General features: G+C 38.2%; 1 protein-coding gene across 9 annotated transcripts in view; it reads right to left on the bottom strand.

The window, feature by feature from the left end:
- LOC126183366 (uncharacterized) overlaps window positions 1-25006 on the bottom strand; it is a 505494-nt gene that overhangs the window by 231886 nt on the left and 248602 nt on the right. For all 9 annotated transcript variants that reach the window (XM_049925289.1, XM_049925286.1, XM_049925287.1 and 6 more), the window contains exons 13-15: window positions 23129-23215; window positions 21923-22015; window positions 9366-9452 (exon numbers count right to left, since the gene is read on the bottom strand). In XM_049925289.1, the coding sequence (XP_049781246.1) occupies window positions 9366-9452; window positions 21923-22015; window positions 23129-23215 (267 nt within the window). The remainder of the gene's footprint in view (window positions 1-9365; window positions 9453-21922; window positions 22016-23128; window positions 23216-25006) is intronic.

Here is a 25006-nt window from a genome sequence, read left to right as displayed (position 1 = left end):
GCAGCTAAAGAGAAATAAATCCTCTGCATCTGCTCATGTCCCACAATATAGGTTTCTTCAAGCTGGGAGTGTCAATGCATATATACAGTCTGACTGCAAACCTAAAGTCATAAGCACACTGGAACCTAATGAAGAAAGACAGGCACAATTTATGGTCATCAGAATAAGTTATCTGGGCCACAAAAGCTTAAATTGTATAGTTTACAAGACACCAAACATTAGCACACTGACATCCTTCCAGTCAGAATCACATTCAATTTAGTGCCAAGATGACCATATCATTGGAATAGGAGACATGAGTCTACACTTGTTGAGACACACTCCACTATAAACCTAAGACAAATATTTTTGCAACAACATGAGCTCTCTTCTAATAAAATCTACTCACTACACCGCAAACAGTGACATTCTTATATATGTTACCACAAAGACAAACCTTGACTAATCAAGAGAGATCAGTCAGATCTCAGCTCCATGAATCTCATAAAGGAAGGCCCCGTACACAGTCAAACAATTTAGCTCATATTTGGCAGGTCAGTGGTGTACAATCTAAAATTAAATACTCTTAAGATATTTTGGCTCAATACTTATCCATTTTTGAGAAAATTACCCCAATAGTTCATGACGTGCAATCAACTGGAAAGCAACGGGATCACTAGATAATTGAAAAATTTGATCATTTTTATTCTCACATATGGGTGCTCACAAAAACATATTTTCCTATAAACCGAAGAATGAAACTTATTTGACTGCATCTATGCAACCATAAGGTAAATTCTATCCAATGAAAGCACCGCTGGCACTGTGATCAAGCCATTTAGCTGGAAAGCAGACAACCTCTGTTCAATTCCTAGATGCATTCTGCATTTTCTGCATCAAAATTGGTATGAATAGCAGGGTTAAGAAGGTAAGTAACCCAATACGAAATAATAACAAGATACACAAATAAATTTCTGAAAAGATTTCGATTGGCAAAGAATTCAAATTTTAAGCCTCATTGTATGAAGTAAATTCCAAGTAGGACTGCAACGAAGATGAGCATTCAGTGCACGTTATTGTGTAAGGTAGGAAAACAAATCCTTGTCGAGCTGGTAGTATAAATACACAGAGGTAACGAAAGTCATGAAACAGCAATATGCATAAATACAGAGGGTGGTAGTATTGCTTACACAATGTATAAAAGGGCAGTGCAATGGCGGAGCTGTCATTTTTACTCAGGTGATTCATGTGAAAAGTTTTCCTATGTGATTATGGCTGCAAAACAGGACTTAACAGACTTTGAATGTGGAATGGTAGTTTGAGTGAAGATGCATGTGAAATTCCACTTCAGAAATCATTAAAAAGAGTACGCTGAGAATACCAAATTTCGGGCATTACCTCTCCCCATGGGCTATGCAGTGATTGACAGCCTTCACTTAACAACTGAGAACAGTGCATTTGTGAAGAGTTGTCAGTGCTAACAAACAAACAACACTGCATGAAATAACCACAGAAATCAATGTGGGACATACAGCGAACATATCCGTTAGGACAATGTGGCAAAATTTGGCGTTAATGGGCTATGGCAGCAAATGACCAACGCAAGAGCCTTTGCCAACAGGCCAACATCAACCGCAGAACCTCTCCTGGGCTTGTGACCGTAAAGGTTGGACTCCAGATGAATGGAAAACTGTGCCCTGGTCAATTAAGTAGGGTTCAAGAAAGGCACAGACCCCACAAAGCCATGAACACAAGTTGTCAACAAGGCACTGTGGCACTGTGCCAGCTGGTGGTGGCTACGTAATGGTGTGGGCTGTTTTTACATGGAATGGACTGGGTACTCTGTTCTACCTGAACCAATCACTAACTGAAAATGGTTATGTTTGGCTACTTGGAGACCATTTGCAGCTATTCATGGGCTTCATGTTACCAAAAAGCAATGGAATTTTTATGGATGATAGTGTGCCATGTCACCGGGTCACAACTGTTCACGACCGGTTTGAAGACCATTCTGAACAATTCAAGAGAATGATTTGGCCACCCAGATCACAAGACATGAACCCCATCAAACATTTATGGGACACAATAAAGAGATCAGCTCATGCACAAGATTCAGCACTGGCAACACTTTCTGAATTATGGATGGATATAGAGGCAGCATGGCTCAATATTTGTGCAAGGGACTTCCAACAACGTGTTGAGATCATGCCACATCGAGTTGCTCCACTACACCAGGCAAAAGGAGGTCCAAAATGTTATTAGGAGAAGTCCCATGACTTTTGTCACCTCACTGTAGAATATCACAGCAAAATACTCCATTACAGTATCTTGAATATTGTTACCTAATATTTTCCTGTGCTTAGACCCATATTACGCTGTCAAAATCATTTGATCAAAGATTTTTGTAAGCAATTTTGTCAAGTTGCTTTGATCCAACGACTTAACTGGAGCGTTATTTAACGTAATATTGGCAGCAAGCGCTTTGCTTACAAAGAATGAGAAGGATAAACAACTGTGAGTGAAACCATGGATAGTGAGAGGAGAAGCTTGAAGTGTTCACCAGAATTTGCTTCTTGAGCTACAGTGCAATGACACAAAGAGCTACGAAAATTAAAACAAGATACTCATTTAAGAAACGCAATTTCTACTAAAGATCGTCTCATGGTTATTTTAGAATTTGTAGCAAGATCCACTATTGAAACAGGCCTTGAAGGCCCAATGGTACTGACTGACTGCATGTCATCCTCATTCCATAGTTGTCATTGGATGCGGATATGGAGGGACATGTAATCAGCACACTGCCTCCCAGCTGTTGTTAATTTTCATGACTGGAGCCACTACTTCTCAGTCAAGTAGCTCCTCAATTAGTCTCACAAGGGCTGAGAGCACCCCGCTTGTAAACAGCGCTTGGCAGCCCTGGACAATCACCCATCCAACTACTAGCTGAGCCCAACAACGCTTAACTTTGATGATCTGATGGGAACTGATGTTACCACTCTGGCAAAGCTGTTGGCAGTTTATAGCAAGAGGTGAAAGCTATTCTAGCTTGCAATATGGTACTATAGCAAAGCCACAGACAATTTATAGTGAGAGGTGAAAGCTATTCTAGCTTGCAATAATATAGTACTCACATCCCACAGTGTACCATTTCAATTATTATTCCAGAAACACGTGAACCAACAAATAAATCAACTGAGGAGGAATTTATGAAGATTAGGTTATGTTATTTAGAATATCAAATTAATACATGTATTCCACTTATGTACAGTTTATTGTCAACACTTTCATTTCCACTTCACCATAGACATCTTAAGTCTATTTTTCTTCTTCATTACATTGTCCAAAGCACAGCCACTTTGAGTACTGGTGATCACTGCAGCTATTTCTTTATGACTGTCTAACCATTTATTGAAATTTTTATAGACAATGTGTCTGGTGTTATGAAGAACGTTGCATTCTTATACTTGGAAATTATGAATGTGGTGAAAATGAAATGATCATATGGCATTTATTGGCCGGGATATCCCCTTCGGGGTGCAGCCGCAAAACATTGTAGAACAATACATTCACAATGCCAACATCAGGTACACTCATTCCATTGTAAGTAGTGATACAAATTCTGTGATTCTGTAGTAGAATATCATTAGCTTGGAAGTTGAAAAGACAAAATCAGAAACTATTTTTCTTATCTAAGCTGATGAACAGAATGAATTTTTTCAGTACTAGCCAGCCCCCAAGCTCCCAAGAACTATCGTCTGTTAGACACCCTCCCTGGCCCCCTTTCAGACACTGAATAACCTAAAACACATAACAATAAACACAAGAATAAAATAATGAGAAATAATGAGAATCTCTTCTAAAGTGAAAGGCAATGATGGTATCACCACTACCATGATTATAGATAACTTAGCAGTCTTGACAGAAATACAGGGTGATCCACTCAAACCCCACTGATTTCAAAGACCCAGGAAAAAACCACAGTAGATACAACAATGAAAAATGCACAACATTGTAGAGCATCTCAAAGAACTTATTTATTTATCATCAATACACCTCTACATGTGAACCATTTATAGCATGAAGAACATTGGGTCTATTTTAAATTTCTTGCCTAGTTCTTTGTAACATTTCCTCTGTTATTGTTGCAATCGCATTAGTGATACAATGTCGCAATGTAAGAATATGGTACACTTTGGTGGCATACACACAGTCCCTCACGAATCCCCACATGAAGAAATCAAGCGGCATAATGTCAGGTGAATGTGGTGGCCAGGCAATGGGTCCTTCGCGTCCAATCCAACGATTCGGAATTTCCTATCTGAGAAGTTGCAAACAGCCATTTACCAATGTGGTGGAGTTCCATCTTGTTGAAAAATGATGTTGGGTTACAAGTCTTGTATCTGAGGGTACACAAACTGCTCCAACATGTCCAGATACACTGACCCATTCACTATTTGTTCTGCAAAGAAGAACAGTCCAGCAATCCTGTCGTGCATTAGCCCGCACCAGACATGTAATCTAGGGCTATCACAAACACGTTCAATGACAACGTGCGGATTTTGCGAACCCCAAATCCAAACATTATACCTATTAACCCTTCCAGATAGATGAAAGATTGCCTCATCTGAGAATAAACATCTTATACCTATTAACCCTTCCAGATAGATGAAAGATTGCCTCATCTGAGAATAAACATCTTTCCAGGGAGCTGGCATCCATATCAATACGCTGCAGCATATCCGCAGCAAATTGTTGTCAGCGTGGTTTGTTGTATAGCATCAGATGTTGCAGAATTAACAATTTGTAAGCACACGTATGAAGACGCTGGTGAACTATGTGACGCAATGTTGATCAAGGCATATCCAGTTGCCTAGGTGCTTGACGAACTGACTTACATGGGCTTCTTAGAAACGTCTGTCTGATGTCCTCCACTGTTTCTTCAGAAACGCTGTAATGTGCACCACCAGAATGTTTCAGAACACTTCCTGTTGCCAGAAACTTCCCATACCATTCCTTAATTGTTTTCACATCAGGTGAATCACACTCATACACACAACAATAATTTCTTTGCATATTAATCGGTGATTTTGTTTCTGAAAACTACACTACTGTTTGCGGGTGCTGCTGTGGAGTCACCATTTTCACTTCATGCGACCATGCTGCACTCTGGCAACGGTACTTGGCACTTCTGATGCGGGAATATAAATTATTTGAGATGCTCTAAAATGTGGTGCATATTTCGTTGTCGTATCTACTGTGGTTTTTCTCTCCTGGGTCCTTGAAATCAGGGAAGTTTGAGTGGGACACCCTGTATTTAACTATTTTTTCCTCATGAATGGGATATATTCCAATCAACAGATAATAAGTAGAGTCGGAAATGAACCTTTAGAATTCCCACCAGTGTCCATCACGACGGAGGCAGCCAGGCTGGGATGGATAGCACAGTGGGAGAGTGCAAAAACCTACCATAGAGAGTGCAAGCAACATGTAGTATAGGCAGACCCACTGGTGGAGGTGTTCACCTGCGGGTGGCAGTAGCTGCTGTGGAGTCAGAATTTTTCCCACATCGACTTGCATGATGCCTACCTGCAGTGCCATTGGACACTGTTTCTCAGACTTTCTTGGTCCTCAACACCCTCCTTCAGGCCTTACCATTTAATCATTTGCCTTTTGGAATCTTGATTGTGCCTGGAATTTATCAACGGTATTTGGAGCAATTGATTCAGGACATTCCACATAGCATCAGTTACCTTGATAAATCTGGATACTGGGTCCTACGCAAGAGGAGCACTTAAGAAACCTGCAGTTGGTTTTCCAGTGCCTCCTGGAGAATGGTTTTCATTGCAAACTGGGAAATTGCAGTGTTTTCTCACCAAGGCTTCATTTTTCTGGGACATATGCTTAGCAAAGATAGTCTTGTTGCTACAGACAACTAAATCAAACCCACTGTCAACCTGCCAGCATTGTCTACTTTCCCCTACATAGCCAAGCTGTCCAAGTCGTCAACAGCCACTGTTTGCACGTTGTCAGTTATTTTTGCCACTGAAGAATCTCCAGGGACCCTTATGTCTGATAACAGTAGGCAATTTGTATCACAGGAATTAATCGACTTTTGTATTTGCAAAGGTATCCGGCATCTGACTACTGCCCTGTATCACCTAGCTTCTAACTCGGAGGCGGAGCACTTCGTGCATACATTTAAGACCCAAATGAAGTAGTCTGTGACTGCCTCTTCCTGTGACAATGCGGTGTCAAGTTGTCTGGCTACATACCTGGCAACACCGGTCAACGAGTGCAGTCTGGCAGAACGTTTCCGGAGGTGCCAGCCGCAGGGTCTCCTGGATTTGCTGCACCCAGAGTCGCATGCCATGGACCACCATGGACCACTGCATTTTCCTTCCAGGGTTGCTGTTTAGGCCCAGTCCTCCAGCCAGCGGCAGGAGCGGCTGTCGGGTGGTGTTGTGGGCCACAAAGGTCAGCAGTGGTTTGTGGTGGATGTCAGCAGGGAGCAGCTGACTTGGCCAGCTAATCAGCTGCACCTGCACCCTGTTGGGACATCACCACCGTGGTCTTCTGGTCAGGCAGCTGGCAGGGTTGGTCACGACGTGGTTCCGGGTGAGGGCTCCCACTTGCAGTGGCGTGCTTCCCCGTTGCCTTCCCCTCCATGCCCTCCGCTGTCCTCCCGTCACCTGCAACCACGGCCCCCAGTGAATCTCACACCTACGCCTGCCAATGTGGAGCCCATGGATTTTGATTAGCCTTACTCCTCGCCCCTCACCTCACCCTCAACCCCCCCACCTCTGCCCCAGCCACCAATGGAGGCTAGGCCACCTCCACTGCTGCTGCTGGTCAACCCCTACTGCCTCAGTCTCTGGGCCCTTCTGCCCTTCCAGTGGAGCCAGTTGCGATACCATTGTCTATTTCGGAGGTTGATCAGCTGCCGAGTTCTCCAGGGGCCTCTCTGGTTCTTCACCGGAGTTGGGGCACAAGTCTGGTCATTTTCAGCCCTACATGGTCTTTTCAGGAGGGATGGAATTAGTATTCCCACCAGTAGACACCATGAATGACATAAATGAGCTGACATGGATAGCACAGTAGGATAATGCAAAATCCTGCCACAGAAAGTAGTAGGGGCAGACCTGTTGGTGAGGTGTTTACCAGCAGGCAGCAGTAGCCCAGGCGGGCCACTGCCTATCTGGAGTTCAACCACCACAGACATCATCTTGCACTTTGTGCCGTGTAATTTTGCTGAGTGCTTAGCTTAGCTATTAGCCGTCCACACCAGCCGCATGCTGAGTCATTCCTGTGTCCATCTCTACATGGGTTCAGACTCTCTGCTTCCTGTAGACTGACTCAATAGCATGTTCATTTTTCTCTCACAGGGTTTTGTTCCCCAGGTATTATCAAGCCACTGTTAGTCTGTGAAATATCTGTGCTGATCATGAAGCGTAGCGACATTTCACACCTGTGCAGATAGTTAAGTTCCTAAGAAAAAAACCTCGCAATCATTTCCCATTAAGAACCAATTACTACCTTACCTACTGTTTCCAAAGCCCTGAACCATACTGTCCACAATAAATCAACTGAATATTTAGACAAATTCACTTATATGGCATACCTGGCCTGTTTACTTAGACACCACAGCACAAACCCTGCCCTAATTAAGATAACTGATCACCTGTAATATACAATGACAACCATGAGGCCACAATATTGGCACTACTAGACTTCAGCAAAACTAAGGTCTCATATTAAATGTGACAAAGTCTCAAGTAATGTTAGTATCCCCATCAGAAATTAAGAAGTTCTTGATTTTGCAAAATATTGTCTCCATTGTCTCAGTGGTGTCCCAATACCAAATCAGAAAATGGTGAAAAACTTTGGTGTAACTTTTGATAAGCACTTCAACTAGCAGAGGATACTGTCACCACGTGCAAAAAGACTCCCACATGCTCTATACCCTCCACAAGTTTTCGCACATATTCCCACAGGATGTGAAACAAACACATGCAACCACTTGTTCTGCGGAACCTCTATATTGTGATTTAATCCAACATTGTACTACTAGTTGAAACTACAGTAGATTACTGCTAACAATGAGTGCCTTTGTGCATTAAATGTGCAATATCTGTCTATTTACCACGCCAGTGCCTCATACATCCACTTAGGATGGTTGCCACCAGACAAGTTACGTGATTACCAAATGCTATATCCAGTTCATCATCTTCCTGATGCACATGCACCTCAGTATCTCATATCAGAGGTCAAGTATCTCACAATAATCACAACAGGTGTCACATATCAAGTATCCAAGCTGTGTGCAACCATAAAATACAAACATTACCTGACTCCTTTCTGTAGCTGTTGTTCACTTCTGGAATAAGCTACTTTGCACTGTGTTAAATGCCCACTGCCATTTCCTCTCTGTCAAACTGTAGTGCAAAAGCCTCTATCTTCCCCCACTTACAAGTCTTTGTCTTTCCTCTTCTCAATCAGTCATGTGACTTTCTTCCATCCTCTCTTCATTACAAGTGTACTACCATGTTTCAGTTTCTCCCTCTCCCGCCCCTTTTCTTACGCTCATTGCTCAGAGTGAAATCAGTTCAAATCTGCCTGCTTGTAATTTGTCTTTGCTGTTACACTTTTCACGAATGAAATGTTTCTGCTACTTAAATAGTAGCTATTTTTAACTGTCAGGTTTTCTATTAAATGTAAAGATTCTTATATGACCCAGCATTTTATTTTCGTGGAGTTTACCAAACTGTAAACATATGATTTTTCTTTTAAAGGACAAACATGTTAGCAGAAAAATGAATTTCTCACTACAGTAATCTTTAACAAGAATCTAACAACAACGATCAAAAAATAATGACAGTATGTGAGTCTAAAATTGTTACTTTTTGCTCAAAATATTGTCAAGCACATCAGATATTCCGTTTTCAGGTAGTAATTACTTCCTTGAAGTCCAGAGAAAAATGGAAGTAACGTCAAATTAACTAAAATTTTAGTGGGTGTTCTTTTGTATCATAATACCTGATTATTTTGGTGTTTGAACTATTCAATATTATGACACAGCAGCTAATACAGAATGAGTTTAATAAAACTGACAAAGAAAAATGGTATGAATCTGATAACTTTGTAATAAGGACCTTCCATAAACTTTTGCTAGTAGTAACATAGGGTCTACATTTTATTCATGTGAATAAATGTTCAGCTACCTGGGAAAAATAATTTTGTCTGATTTGAAAATTAGCCCTCCCTCCCTTGAGTGTTAACAGAAAGATAAATAAATCTAGATGTCAAAAATTGTGGAAGGAGAGTGAAACACCTAATATGCAATTAGCATATTATTCACATTGTAACATGTTCATTTGACATATACTTACCGCAACTTTTACGCCCACACTAAAATGACCTGCCTCCTCTTGCAGAACTGCACTTTTTTGATATTTTATAACAGGAGAGGTGGACACCTGAAACAATTCGTAATTATGCTTTATTACAGGTGAAAGCAAAACACTAGAAGCTACTTTCCATAACTGGTAATGGAAGATTTTCTTGGTTTTTCAGGTCTAAGAAACTGGGTGTATCCTGTTATTAACACATACAGTTCTATACTAAAAATATTGTTTCCTATAATGAAGTTGTCCTCAAGCATCTCATATTGTATGTTTTTAGGTCAAAATAAGTATATGCTGTGGTAATGTTAGTAAAAATTTCCTTTACTTTACGTCTATGGTCACAAAATTTTTTGTCAACAGATTACCAGTTTCAGTCTATAATGACCATCTTCACATCTGGAGCAAAATAAGGGAAACATAAATACATATGCATCTGTGCGCGTTAAGTATGAAGAGGCATACCTGTTTTATGAAAACAATGTCCTAATGTCCTGCAGCCATAGTGGCATCGTCAAATGTTAAATGCAAAATCAGCACCAGCATCATCAAATATATATAAATAACAGCATATGCATGAGTCATGTTGTCAGCAGCACTACTGTTCAAAACAAACTGTCGTACAGTAGCCACAAGATATTTGTGTTGTAAGTTCACCAGATGTCACTACTGTAGGCATACACAAGTCTTCAATGATTAATTGAACAGCGTAAAATAATACAGGGGGTATATAATCAATAAAATCTGTAATGGGCTTGTAAGGTATAAGAGGCATTACAGTAATAAAAAGCGATGAAATAGAACATGACAAAAGTTAGATTGTTAAATTGAGGAAAAGTTAAGAGACAGTAATTGACATATGCTCAAGTGCCAATATTCTAGATAATGACATAAGTAATAAACAGCTTTCATAGCACACAGAGTAATATAAGAACTATAAAACAAATAGCTAAAGAAAGCCACAATTAAAGAAAACATACTGCTGCGCATAATCAGTGCCCTCTGTTAATGCTAATGGCAGAATTATGCATAGGAGAGAAGTGGTTAGAAGAACGTGACCGTCAGAGGACCCCTCCTACCCTGTGGCATGCTGTTGCAAGAAAAGAATGATAAAATTGCATACCAGGGCTAGAGTTATGCATACAATGTACGAAAACGAAGTAAATATGTAGGGCACTCTATACAATTTGATAGTTTCACCCAGTACAGAGTGCCTTACATATTTACTTCGTTTTTGTATGTTGTACCCATAACTCTAATATTTTCTTGTTCCTTCTCTGTTCATTTAATATACTGCATTAACTAGATAATGTTGTTCATGCACTGGTATGGAATTTTATCATTCTTTTCTTGCAGTGGCATGCCGCAGGGTACAAGGGGCCTTCTGGCACTCACGTTCCTCTAAACACTTCTCGTCTATGCGTAATTCTAGCATTAGTGCTAACAGAGGGTGCCTATTACGTCAACAGTATGTTTTCTTTCATTGTGACCGAGCGAGGTGGCGCAGTGGTTATCACACTGGATTCGCATTCGGGAGGACGACGGTTCAATCCCGTTTCCGGCCATCCTGATTTAGGTTTTCGGTGATTTCCCTAAATCGCTCCAGGCAAATGCCGGGATGGTTCCTTTGAAAGGGCATGGCCGACTTCCTTCCCTGTCCTTCCCTAACCCGATGAGACCGATGACCTCGCAGTTTGGTCTCTTCCCCCAAAACAACCCAACCCAACCCTTTCATTGTGGCTTCTTTAGCTATTTGTTTGATAGTTTTTATATTACTCTGTGCACTATGAAAGCTGTTTATTACTTATATCATTATCTAGAATATTGGCACTTGAGCATATGTCAATTACTGTCTCTTAACTTTTCCTCAATTTAACAATCTAACTTTCGTCGTGTTCTATTTCATCGCTTTTTATTACTGTAATGTCTCTTATACCTTACAAGCCCATATACAAAGAACTTTCATGAACTATTTTCAAATCCAAACTGACAGGATATTTTTAAAAAACAAGCAAACAAGTCGTGCCATGCAGATGTTCATGTGGTTTCAAGATCTTTCCCTCTCTACTGGTCTACAACTGCCAACATCAAATTTCTTAACTCTCTCTGCTTCGCCACGAAACATTTAAGTGCTCTTTTGTTATTCTTTCCTTATACTTGAAGTGAAGGTTGCAAAGGGGGTTATCAGTATTATCACAGTAACTTAAAACAACATGTAACAATGGTAAATTTAGGATAAATATAATACGTGTAAGAGGACAGATCACTATAAACCAAAGAGAGGAAACTGCGTGTAGCCAAGAGGCATCTAAAAAAAGGCAGGAAATGATTAGCTTTCAGACAAAGTTCATCATAACATATAACAATAGTATATTACAACTGCACAAATAAACTGAGGAAAGTTGAATGGCTCCAAAGGAGAGTTATTCCTGAGGTAACAGCATAAGTAACATGACTATTTCCTTGTATACAGATCAATAAACATATTCACAAATTTTATGTACGTAATGCCATGGGTGTCCGCAGCTCGTGCTCTCATGGTAGTGTTCTCGCTTCCCAAGCACAGGGTCCCGTGCTCGATTCCCGGCGGGTCAGGGATTTTCACCTGCCCCGAGATGACTGGGTGTTGTTGTCGTCTTCCTCATCATCGCTCATCCCTATTATGGTTGGAGGAAGGCAACGGCAAACCACCTCCATTAGGACCTTGACTAGTACAGCGGTGCAGGTCTCCCGCATCGTTCCCCAATGCTTTGTCAAGAAGGATGGACTTCATCAATGTCATGGGTACAGAGGAAGGATTCCATTTTCAACTGTACAATTATGACCTGGACAACCTGTTTGTATTGCTCAGAGATGGCCAAGAACTGTGCTCAAGTGTGGTGCTCATGCACGCGTGTGCATCTCTCTCACACAAGTGTATAAGTCCCCTCTCTACCACACAACACTGTCTGGATGAGATTGGACGGTGGGGAGGGGGCGGGGGGGGGGGGGGGGGGGGGGGGCGTAAACTGCCAAAGTGCCGCATGTGGCTTTGTTTCATATATCATAATTCTCAACAATGAAGAGCACAAACAAAATGCATTTTTTTGTATTATTTAACTATTTTTGGCACACTGAAGTCATAACAAAATTTATATCTGGCCCAAACGTAATTGGGGCTTATGTAGTTTCGTAACTGGAGAAAGCTTTTCCAGCACATATTTAATCATCACTTTTACAACCTTATTATGAAGATGTGGAAATTCTTCCTGAGGAAAAGAACATACAATTCCTGGACAGTTTTAAAATAAAAGAATCTGTCTTTTAAACATGAATTACATTACATATCGACCAGGTCCATTTGCAGATGCAACACGGGTTCTTTTTACTGAAATGGCAAATGGCCTTGAACACAGCTCAAAACCACATTTAAGATTGGCAGTGTCCTCGAATGTTTAGAAAGCTATTCCTGAAAGTATTTCAACACCACAATGGACCGTCCAAATTTCGTGTTTCCTTTAATGCCAGTGAGCTTAGGGACATGATGGTGGTCCTTATCAGAGGTTGTCCCTTACACAATGCAATATTCTTTTTAAATGCATCCATTTTTGCCATAAAATCAGAAATGAGTTGCTTCTCACCCTGTAATGTCTTACTGAGGGCAGTTTTATTTAAAATGCAAGTTCTGCAATCCATTCCAAATCTTCTAATTTTTATTCTTGCTTTCATTTTTCCTTCACAAATTCAACAATAGTGGCTGTTACATCAAAAACTCATTCCATACATGTCCTTTGACTTAATCAACATACTTTGCAGTAATATATAACATCTCCATACTTTCGTTCAGTTCTGTCAAAGAGTGTTGCGACTGACAAAGCAATAATGCATATGCCTTCAGAAAATTTACAATTCACACCATCAATTCTATCACGTGTTCCATGCCTGCATCTTTAACACAAAAAGAACAATGAACACTGTACAAATCTTCAGTTGATCATAAAAAATTTAAGTCTTTCATCGTCAACTACATCTTTAAATTATCTTTGCATGGTGTTGTAATGCCCCTTCATAGCAAATCTGCAGTACCCACTGATTACAAGGCTACATAATAGATACTGAGAGATGATATCATCCTCCTCTGAGATTCCCATTCATTTTCATAGGATTGTGATAGTGCCTCTTTTTGCAGCCATTAGACCTGTGACCTTCCTCTACACTGCAAACAAATACTGAAGGATAAACAGCACATATACTATGATTCTGTTTAACTGAAGAAATTCATGCTGACCAAAACAAGCCACAAATGCTGGACGAAAGTGTCTCATCCCATTGATAAATTAAATGTCACGGTATACCAAGAACGATGGTGCAAAGTAGACATACCAAGTAGTGCCGAGACCACATGTGGGCAGCACATTGTGCATATGTGAAGTTTTTAAGTTTTGCACTCCATGGCCAACCCTGGTCTACCTTAAGGTGCAGCACACTAGCTTGAAAGATGGGGATGTGACCCAGGCCCAGACCGAATCTACGTGTGAGATTAAGGACCACTGGACTGGTACACTAGCTAGCCTGAGTATGGTTTTAGGCATTTTCCACACTCATTTAGGGAAATGCTGGAGTTGTCCACAACATCTGCCTAAAACAGGATATCTAAATAGCTACAATGCAATGACACAGTGAACAAAATTTATATGATTCAAAGGCAGATGACGCACAAGCCTTCCTTCCTTGGATTAACTGATGACTGATATAACAGGATGAGGATCTGGCCACAAAATAAAACCAAAAATAAATTTGCCATGAGAGCAATAACAGGTCCTGTAGGAAGAGATAAACACTACAAAAGAAAAAATTGTAACATGGACAGTGTGGAATTAGCACAGGAACAGTATCACAGAAGACTTGTCAGTAGCAAATTTACAGAAACTCTATGGCAATTCACTTCAGGCTATTACTAGGCATGTAAAATATAGTACTTTGACAGAAGAACTGGAGTTATTACAAATTATTTAAAAATACAGTCAATGAAATTTTATTAACTACATTAAATTGGTGCAGTTAATTTGTCATTTTTGTTTTCTTGTTTACACATCACCACAACAGCATGGCAAAATCTATCGTTTCTCAATTCAACATCCCTTTTTCTCAACACATACTAATCAAACTGGGATGAATATGGTATTGTAAGAAAGGTTTTTGAACCAACTTCTGACACTTCATATTAATTTTTCACTAAAACTTACCGTTTCATGACTATTTTAAGATAAAAGGGACTTTTAACTATCATACGCAAAAGGGGCATCATGGCTGACCAGCTGAATACCTGTATTATACGAAGTTAATTTATTAGTGATGAATAAGAGACTCCCTTTCTATATAATCTTATTACAAGTACCATTTTATTTGTTTTAAAGTACTTATTAACTGGATAATATGTTACAGCATTGGCATAGGTAATAACCATGACCACTTGTGGTAGTTCATTATCTCTGCCTGTCATACAAGTTGACTTTTCCGAACAAATGTACTTTCTGAAACAATAAACATATCTGTCACTGTTGACTTGAATAATGATTTACGTATTGTTACTATGGCCTAACGTGCTTACACAAAGTAAGAAGTGCATTAAAATCTTAAAGTACAGTTATATGTTATTGTGGCATTAGTGATATACCATGTAAGAAGTGAATAGTACATTCTAACCTATACATTCTACATTTATTTACTTCTGACAATTTTATATTAGTATTTGTCATTAAACTTCTCTTCAACAACGGGTAAACGTTAATATTATGATCAAAATTTACAAATTACAAGCAGTAATTCATGGAACTGTGTGTACAATGACATATCATAAATTCATGGTTATTATTTCACATCATTTGATTCATTGTTAAAGACGTTTTCTCTTCAGTCCCACAACTACCCTTATTCCAACAAATGCACTTATTCCAAATACTATCATTATTTAAAACAATCAAAGTGTGAAAATTTCACATGTTCTCTTGCTTTTTCCTATTGAGAAGTGACATGTAGAAGGTGATTCAGCAATGCTGTTCACTTGAAATATTTAGGGTATGATTTAAGGTATTACAATTATGTTACAATTCTGATGAATTTCAGGAACTCCTCGTTAAACGACATACAGTCTTTTGATGTTGCCCTATATGAGAAAGGTATTAGTATCTATGTTGTTTGTACAAATGGAACTATAGTGAATATTTGTTGCTAGTATCACAGACCTCAAAATGGCAAATTCATCCAAGTTTCACTCTGTGGAACCTTTAACTCGTTTAAGATTTCTCTGTACTGAATATCAGACTGATTGCTATCTTATGCTAAAGTTCATGATTCCACGTCCAAATAAGGAAATATGGTACAATGCATACTGAGGAAGGGAGAGTGTTGCACCATTATGAAACAGGTATAAAAAGGTACCAAGAAGATGTGGCTTTTTATTCTGCCTGTTTATTTCACATTATCAAACACTGGTTACATTCTGCATGGCAGACTCTTTTTTACTCACTTAGATAATTAAATATCTCTGGCGACTTTAATTATATTGGCATTGGACCATTATCTAAGGCATGTTCCTGAGTGTAAAGTTTGGTCTCCTAAAGCTAATGACATCTTCAGAAGCTATAAAGATATGGCTATTGATTTTTTTTTAACTCAAACATGTTGAACAAGCTGAAATCTTTAAACATAGCCTGCAATGGTATGGTCATGGATTCACTCAACCACTGCTACAGATCACGGACTTGCATTAGCGGATTTTATAGAGCTTGTACTGTGGAAGAATTGGTGCCGTTTGCTTTATTTAGCACTAAGGCCACAATTACTTTTCTGTTTAAGCTGTTTTGCTGTTTTGAGTTTCTATTGCTTCTCTTTAAATCCTAGCACAGTAATGACTGGAACTCAAGAGACATACAGTACCAGGAATTGTATTTGGTGATTTCCTAATCTCAGTGCACCGTCTGCTGCTGGTGATTTAACAGTGTTACCATGACAATAAATCCTCTTATGTTCTTTAAGCTAGGCATTGGTGCCTATTTTCACATGTGCAACTGACGAATGCACAAGAACTTTTGCACACTTCTGCCGTGACACGCAGTGATCATGGGTTCTTCGTAGTATTCAAATATCCATGTCCTTTTCTTGTCAGTTTAATCACAGTGTCAATACCATGTCTTCGTAGCAGAATGCTGATGTAATCTGTGCTTTATTTATGAATGGAAATAAAACTTTCCCTTTAGCGTTCTCTCTCTCTCTCTCTCTCTCTCTCTCTCTCTCTCTCTCTCTCTCTCTCTCTCTGCTCTTTATTTTAATGACAGAATCTCCAAACCTTTTAGTGTGTGGTATCCTATTTATCTCTTGTAATCAAAGCATTCATTTCTTCTGAAAGCATTTCTTAAATGACTGAGCTCCTTCTCCAAGTATCGAGGTCACAGATTTATTTAGCCCTTTCCACCTGTCCTTCTTACTCCATTTTTCCTTTGAGATAGTGATTGGAATTTCTTTGATGGTATCTCCACATGAGTGGACTTCCTATAGATTGTTTGCCCCTACGTTCCGTAAGATTTTCTAAGTACTTGCATATCCAACAATGAAATTTGATGTTCTTATTCTATTTCTATTGTGAACTTTACATCATAACTAATATTACTCAGGAAATTCAGAAATTTCAAGAGCCCAAGAAGTAGATTACTTCTTGTCCATCTGAAGGGTTGCTTCTTCTAATTTTTCCATACACTACAAATGCACTGAATGGGACCGCATGGCCACAATATCAGTTTGCTCCTATAATTTGTTGTCACACTGAAAGTAAGCTGATGCAAGACAATGTTTAAAGGGATTTGTCATATTCTTCATAAAAATATGTTCCATCTGCAACTTCACCTCAATCAACTATACAACATCAAAACTGGCCAAGCTACCTCTTGGACTCAATGAGAGAAACTTTATTTTTATCAATAAAGCAATCAGAATATTTAATATACATGACACTTTTTCATATAAATGGCTGTAGGTGAGTTTCCACGTGTTTTGCAATTCCACTGGGTGGGCAGTCAATACTGGTAACAATCGTAATGGAATGCCTGGTTTTTCCAATTTTGGTAAACCACTGTCAAAGGTGGCAACATTTCTAATGTGATGAGACACTTCTTGTAAATGGAAGAAATTGGAGATCCTTTAATTTATTTGTCCACTACCCTTAGTACAAAACTGGTGGTATCTCAACTAAGCTTTCTAAATCTCCTTGGTTCTAATATGTTCCACATTTTGCTTCTGAAGTCTTCTTCCCTCAATATTATAGTAGCATTGCCCTGATGAGCTAGAAGAATAAGCATGACTTTATCAGACTTCAAATCTCAGAGATTATTCTCACCTTTTATTAAGTCACATTTACAAGGTTTGCCCCTAAACAACATACTGTCCGATTCCCAGTACATTTCATCTTCAGTTGGTTTAGGTAAATGACTGATTCCAGCTTGAGTGTTAGCAAGAATATCGTCTGCTCGTATTCTGGACAGAGTAACCACATAGGGTGAGTATGGCTATTTCATTCTTAGAAATTCATGGACAGATACCTTCACAAAAAAATACCATGAGCATCCCAAGCAGGAAAGGGGCTCGTTACGCACAGGTACCTAGGAAGCTGTTGCCCAACTCTTTCTATGGGTGCTGAATATAATGTGAAGACATTGCCAGTTGGTGTATACATCCACCCAATTTGACTCCAATGGACTTTTTTCTCTTGGATATGACCACAGTTGAAAATCAGTACACAAGTTGCAAAGACCTAAGAGCATCTATAACATGGCACTGTTTCAGTATACACAATGACATTTAAGGAATGTCTTCAGCCTGTGCAAATGTCCCAACATTAGAGTCTGTAAATATGTATTGGAGTTGGTGGTGGGCACTGCAAACACTTGATGACATGAATGGAAATGTTTCTTACCACTTTCTCAGTTAAATCCTTTTTATTGTTAGTGATGTAATTTTACATTGTAACTGCGTAGAGCAAAAAGATCACTTAATGATCTTTATAGCTCAATTTCCTGTTTCTCAAATCTATTCTGCTTGTGAGATTCACCATTCTTCCGAGGCTTTGGTAGGAACAATACCAGAACTGATACCATACTTCACTGGTGAACTGTCCCAACAGGATACATCCTTTGTATTCCACAGTTTTAATTTAAATTCTTATCAACTATTTCAAATCAATAACTAGACCTCCAGTTGCATGAAAATGAACCATCCCACTAGCCAAATGTGGCTGTTTAGAAACATAATACAAACTTCCACTATAGACAGCAATTGGCTTGATATGTATGTTTTTGGATAGGGTCTGCCTTTAGCAAAACACATTTTTGTTTTTTAATCCAAACATGTTTCACTGCAGTTGCAGCATCTTCAGTGGGCTTTCATTTTCCATCTGTTAAAGATGAAGAGTGTTCTTTGCTGTTTGTATACATGTAGCTATTAGTTTTTAGATCGTAATTACAGATAATTGAAAAAACATATAAATTTCGAATTCATACCTTTTTACCACATGGTGTGGTTTTTCTAATGTGTTGTGTTTCTACAGTGACCATTTTTTTGCACAGTTTGTCATCTGAAACCACTTATACCTTAAAGTAGACAAATTGTTTAAGCCAAAATTACGATTTGAAAACTTGTTATTTATATGTCTGAAATTAATTAATTCTATGTGAAACAGTTACAGTGACAGTGACAGGGACAGTGACATCTCAATATATAGTGTTCAACAATGATGAAGATGATTAAAAGGAAAATGTAAGTAAAACATTATGTAAATAGACACACACATAGAATTAAATAATTTCAGACATAGAAATAACAAGTTTTCAAATTGTAATTTTGGCTTAAACAATTTGTCTACTTTAAGGTATAAGTGGTTGCAGATGACAAACTGTGCAAAAAAACGGTCACTGTAGAAACACAACACATTAGAAAAACCACATCATGTGGTAAAAAGGTATGAATTCATAGTTTGTGTGTTTTTTTCCAAATATCTGTAATTACTATCTAAAAACTAATAGCTACATGTATACAAACAGCAAAGAACACTCTTCATCTTTAACAGATGGAAAATGAAAGCCCACTGCAACTACAGTGAAACATGTTTGGGTTAAAAAACAAAAATGTGTTTTGCTAAAGGTGGACCCTATCCAAAACATACATATTGCTAAAGCAAACACGGAAGAAAAGAGCTTCAACCCCAAGATGATTCATTGGCTTGATGTTGGAAAATACATACATCTTGAGTTCTAAATGTTGCAATTTCTCCACAATTACTGATCAGATTTCTTAGAGCAAAACATGGTTGAATTCGTCTCTTTGAATTCTACAACACAAGCTGCAGAAATTACTACAGTTCCATTTAGATAAGTGAAATTGGCACCAATGTCTTAAAACAATTATGACAGACAGAACTAGGTAGACAGCATCACCCTGTATATTGTAAAAAGTATACATCTTTACTGACCACTTGAAAGCATGAAGTCATTTCAGTTTAATTGAATTATTTGTGTGTTCACTCACAGTGCCAGCCAGTATTACATTGATAGTGCTCCAAAAAGCTAAACACAGATGCAATTGCTTAGGTTTCCAGCATGGAGGTGGCCATTGCTTACCCCTTCCCCTGTCCTTGTGGTAATCTGAGTGCAGGGCAGAGCTAATTTCTCCACTCCCCATATCAAACACAATATCACGATTCACAGATGCTGCAAAATCCACCAGTCAAATTAAGTCTCCATATGCTTCTTTGGGTACACTATTGTTTCAGTACATCTGTATTCATAACTTACAATGTTTATAACTGACCATACAATAAGGTTCCTAGAGATACAATCACACTCATTTGTTTATTCAACCATCACTCAACATGTAGCTATGGTACAACATTTTTTCACCCACAAGTTAAATGACACTCCATGCCTGCATGTCTTCGAATCCTATACCTTAAGGTATTCGAATCCTATGCCTTAAGGTAATAACATGTAAAATATCAATGCAACTTCTTCTTTATTTCAAAATATACATAATGCATCATTCTTGAAAGCTATGGAAAACATGCAGATCATAAAAATGGATGTACATGTATGTATGTATATGTATGTATGTTCCACATTTCCTCCTAAACCACAGGATCGATTTCCACCATCGTACACATATCATTTACTTTCTGGAAAGAGTCACTGTGAGTGTAAGAACCATGTACTTATCAAAAGGGTGGGGATGGAAAAGCAGCTTAGCTCATGATGTGAGAATACCCTACATTTATTTATCCAGTATTTGAGAATGAGAGCACTCAGAAACTTGCAACAGATGTTACACGTAATTTCAGATCTTTACAAAACTTTTTCTCACTGCCCCATGTAGAATCATAAAAGGAGAAAAGTTAGTAGCTTACTACATTTTCACTGTTCATGCAGTAAAATTGCCACATGGAGCACAACATTTTAATTTATTACTCCTTTACTACTGACTGTATTTGTGACACATTGTGCAGACAGTATTCAAAAATATCACTGAATGTACAAGAAAAATTACATCAATCTGAGACACTTAGTTAAGGATATCGATGTCATAAACACTGAATGTGTGAAAAACAACTGCATCATGCAAGACATTTAAATTTATTGCTTCATTGCTACTAACTCTATTCACAACACTTTTTGTAGGTGGTATTCAAATCTGTTGCTGAATGTAACTACAAAAATATATCACCATACAACACACAGTTCAGGAGATAAGGTGTTAAAACACTGAGACCAAAGAAAAAAACTGCCGTATCATGTCTGATGGTCTAATTTAGTACTTCTTTACTGTTAACTCAGTTCTTGAAGCATTTCACAGACAGTATCCACATACGTCAGTGAATATACCTAGGCAAATACGTAATTTTACAATGAACAGTTCAGCAGTTATGATGTCAGAAACACTGAGATGCATGAGAAACTGCTGCTTCACGCATGTTTTTTAATTTATTACTTCTATTCACAACACATTTTGCAGACAGTAGACACATATATCACTGGATGTACTTGCAAAATTATATGACTATACAGCACATGGTTCAAGAGATATGAGTCATAAACATTACGGTGCATGGGAATAAAACTGCAAGGTGAAATTTGTTACACATACAGATGAAATACATGTATAAACATGCATTAAATATGGGTAAATATACTGGATGTGTGTATGCAATCAAAGCAATGGACAAAAAGATCATCCAAAACCCATGGATGATTTCAATCAAATTTGGTACACATATTAGTTACCATCCGGAAAGAAATACTGTACAGGTAAGAGCCACCATCCTCCTATTGGGGTGAGTGTGATAATGTAGAGAGAGAAGGGAGGATGAGAAGATGGACAGACAGTGGAGGAGAAAGAGGGGAGAGGCACAGATAAGAGGAGATGGACGGACACAGGAGGGAGGACGAGATGGCCTAATAGATGACTGGAATGAATAAATACATGGGAAAATTTCATGTTTCTTGTGCATGAAAAATGTAAATACTTACATGTTTTTTCCTTTCGTATATAACTTGCACCTCGTCTGAATCTCCTTCAGTAGCACTATTGCGGATATCATCAGGTGTTGGGTTACGGGGGTGCTGAAAGAATAAAACAAAGTTATGCACAAAAAATTTAAAAAGCATGATGAACTGCAGGCTGATTCCTCAAAAGTGCTTTGTTGGTCATATGGAATGTAAGTGAGTGCACAGAGGAGAGGGAGAAGGCGTTAGGCACATGTTTGAATGGGCAAGAGTGTCTATAGTACAAGTATGTAATGCAGTGTTGAATTCTTGATCAACTATTACTGTTCAGAAAGAGGAAGTAAAATACAGAACCAAAAGAGTCTGCCAAAAGTCTAATTACTGTCATGACATCTACTTCAGGATTATAAATGTGCAGATTAACCAATAAATATTTTATATCAACTGAAGCACCAAGTTGTTGGGTTATGTGGTAGTACTTGAATACAAACTAAATTAATATATGCTCAGTCACTGGAATTTTTACTCTTTTAACATAGTTGCAACTCTTTTTGCACCTAAGGATCATGTTTGTTCCAACATTAATAATTTGAATAATGATCAAAATTAATAATTTTCTCATTCTTCTGCGACACCTAACGTGCTTACATGAGGTAAGAAGTAATCGACAGCAGCAAATATAGAATGACCTCAATCTCAAAAGTCTATATGGTTTTAACGTCAAACTGATCGAACGCTTTTGATTCTTTACCCTACAACAATGTAATAATTATGTTTTTACATGCTCATAATGTAACTCTGTTGTGTTTAGGAAGCTACTAACTTTTACTCAGTACAGAATATTGTGAAGTTGGAAGCTCTGTGGTAACAATTACACAATGTTGTCGGACTAGGAGTCTGCCAGTACATTTTTTCTACAGAAAGGTTGGTGACATGATACTAAGTGAGGAAACGTGTCAGGAATCTGATAACTATGTAATAAAGACCCTTCATAAACTTTTACTAGTAGTAACACAGTGTCTACATTTTATTCACATGAATAAATATTCAGCTACCCAGGAAAAATAATTTTTTTATCTGACGTGAAAATTACTTTGTTATTTTTATTTTGAGTGATGACAGAAAAACATATAAATCTAAATGTCAACAACTGTAGAACGAGAGTGAAACATCTGATAAGCAATCAGCATCTTATTCACATTGTAATACGTTCATCTGACACATACTTACCGCAACTTTTATGTCCACACTAAAATGACTTGCCTCCTCTGGCTGAACTGCACTTTTTTGATATTTTACAACAGGTGATGTGGACATCTGAAACAAAACCCATGTAGTTTTTTCATAATTACACCATATGACAGGTGAAAGCAAATCACTAGAAGCTACTTTCCATAATTGCTAAGGGAGAATTTTCTTGGTTTTTGAGGGATAGGAAATGGAGTGCATCCTGCTATTCATACATACACTTCTACACAAAAAATATTGTTTCCTATAATGAGGTTGTCCTCAAGCATCTCATACTGTATGTTTTTAGGTCAAAACAAGTATAGGCTGTGGTAATGTTAGTTTTCTCTAATCCTTACACTATTTACACTTTGTTTTGGAGACTGTTCTGTAATTTACATTACTGTAAACCAGTGTGCATGCACCAATATCACAAACCAAACTGCTGATTACCTATTATTTTGCATCACATTCACCATGTTATACAATGCTGTAATTGCCAACCCAGAAATTAGGATAGATCATTGTCTTATTCAACAGTATACTATGAAATACTGCCTTGAATTGTAGCGCAATTATCTATAAGTTGTGTAGGACATGATACCCATATCTAACACCACAAAATTATGCAGAAAGACCTCAGATGTGACTATAAGAAGTACTTAGAAACACAATTTAAAAAAAACTTACACATAATGACAATACAGTACTTGATACAGAACATTATCACTTTGTCTGATACCAGCTCTTCTTCAAAACATCAAAGCAAAAATCTAGTGCTTAGACAACGAATGTTTATAGTGTTCCAGAAAATGTTGAGCACATGTTTCCTATATGCATTTTTCATTTTGTAGCAGAGTGTAAACTGTTACAAAGTGTCTTGATGAAGGTAATAGAAGAATGACTTTTGGGTCTGGCTGGGTCAGAAAAAGGCATATGGTTTCAAGTGCTGGTAAAGCTTATGTTTTTAATCTGTCAATACATTTCATGAGTCCATACTCATGCACACAAACAAAAACAAAAAAATTGATTGAGTGCTAGAAAATACTGTGATCATATCTATAAAATGGGCACCAATCAAATACTTCTAGATCATGAAGCAGAAGTGGATAATACGAGTACTTAGAAACTTGGAATTTGACACAACAGAGAAACAAATCATAAAATAATTGCTGTACAGCATATGTTAGGTTCCTCTTATCCACCTGTTTTAAATATAGGCTATTATTTCTGGTGGTTACCTTCACCAGTTCTCCTCCAATTTCTATTGTAACATTACCACTCTTTGAGAAACATTTCACTAAATCTTTCCCTTTTGTACCCTCCTTTTACATTCTGTGGCTGTTTTACTGTTTCATTTTCTTTGGCTTATTCTCCAATATGGTTATCCTTTCCTTTTACTTAAAAACTGTCCATTTTTGTCCATTCACAATTTCAGATTCTGATTATCTTACCCCTACCTTGAACTTACGCATTCTGCCCTTTTCCAGTTCTTACCATTCATGTTTTCCAACCTCATTTGTTGCTACCATTTCATCAAAGTTTCCTTCTTGTCTTGTTTCACTGAGTTCCCTTGGATCTAAAATTCCTGATGCAGTTCATATCTAATTATTAAATAATTTCAGTTTCATCAAACCGCTTCACTCTTCTGAGAAACAAAGGAGGTTCTCAATATTACATCCATACAGAACGGCATTGTGAGGGCTGTGCCACTATGCATTTTGATGGTTCACACTATCAATTTCAGGTGGAGAACTGTTTAGTTACATTGCTGGTGTTAGTGGAAAGACATCTGTGCTCTACACTAACACCATCTGTTGTTGTTGTTGTGGTCTTCAGTCCCGAGACTGGTTTGATGCAGCTCTCCATGCTACTCTATCC

This window comes from Schistocerca cancellata, chromosome 4 (genome assembly GCF_023864275.1).
Source record: "Schistocerca cancellata isolate TAMUIC-IGC-003103 chromosome 4, iqSchCanc2.1, whole genome shotgun sequence".
NCBI lineage: Eukaryota > Metazoa > Arthropoda > Insecta > Orthoptera > Acrididae > Schistocerca > Schistocerca cancellata.
The sequence above is the reverse complement of the archived record's forward strand: the minus strand, read 5'-3'. Positions and strand labels throughout refer to the sequence as shown.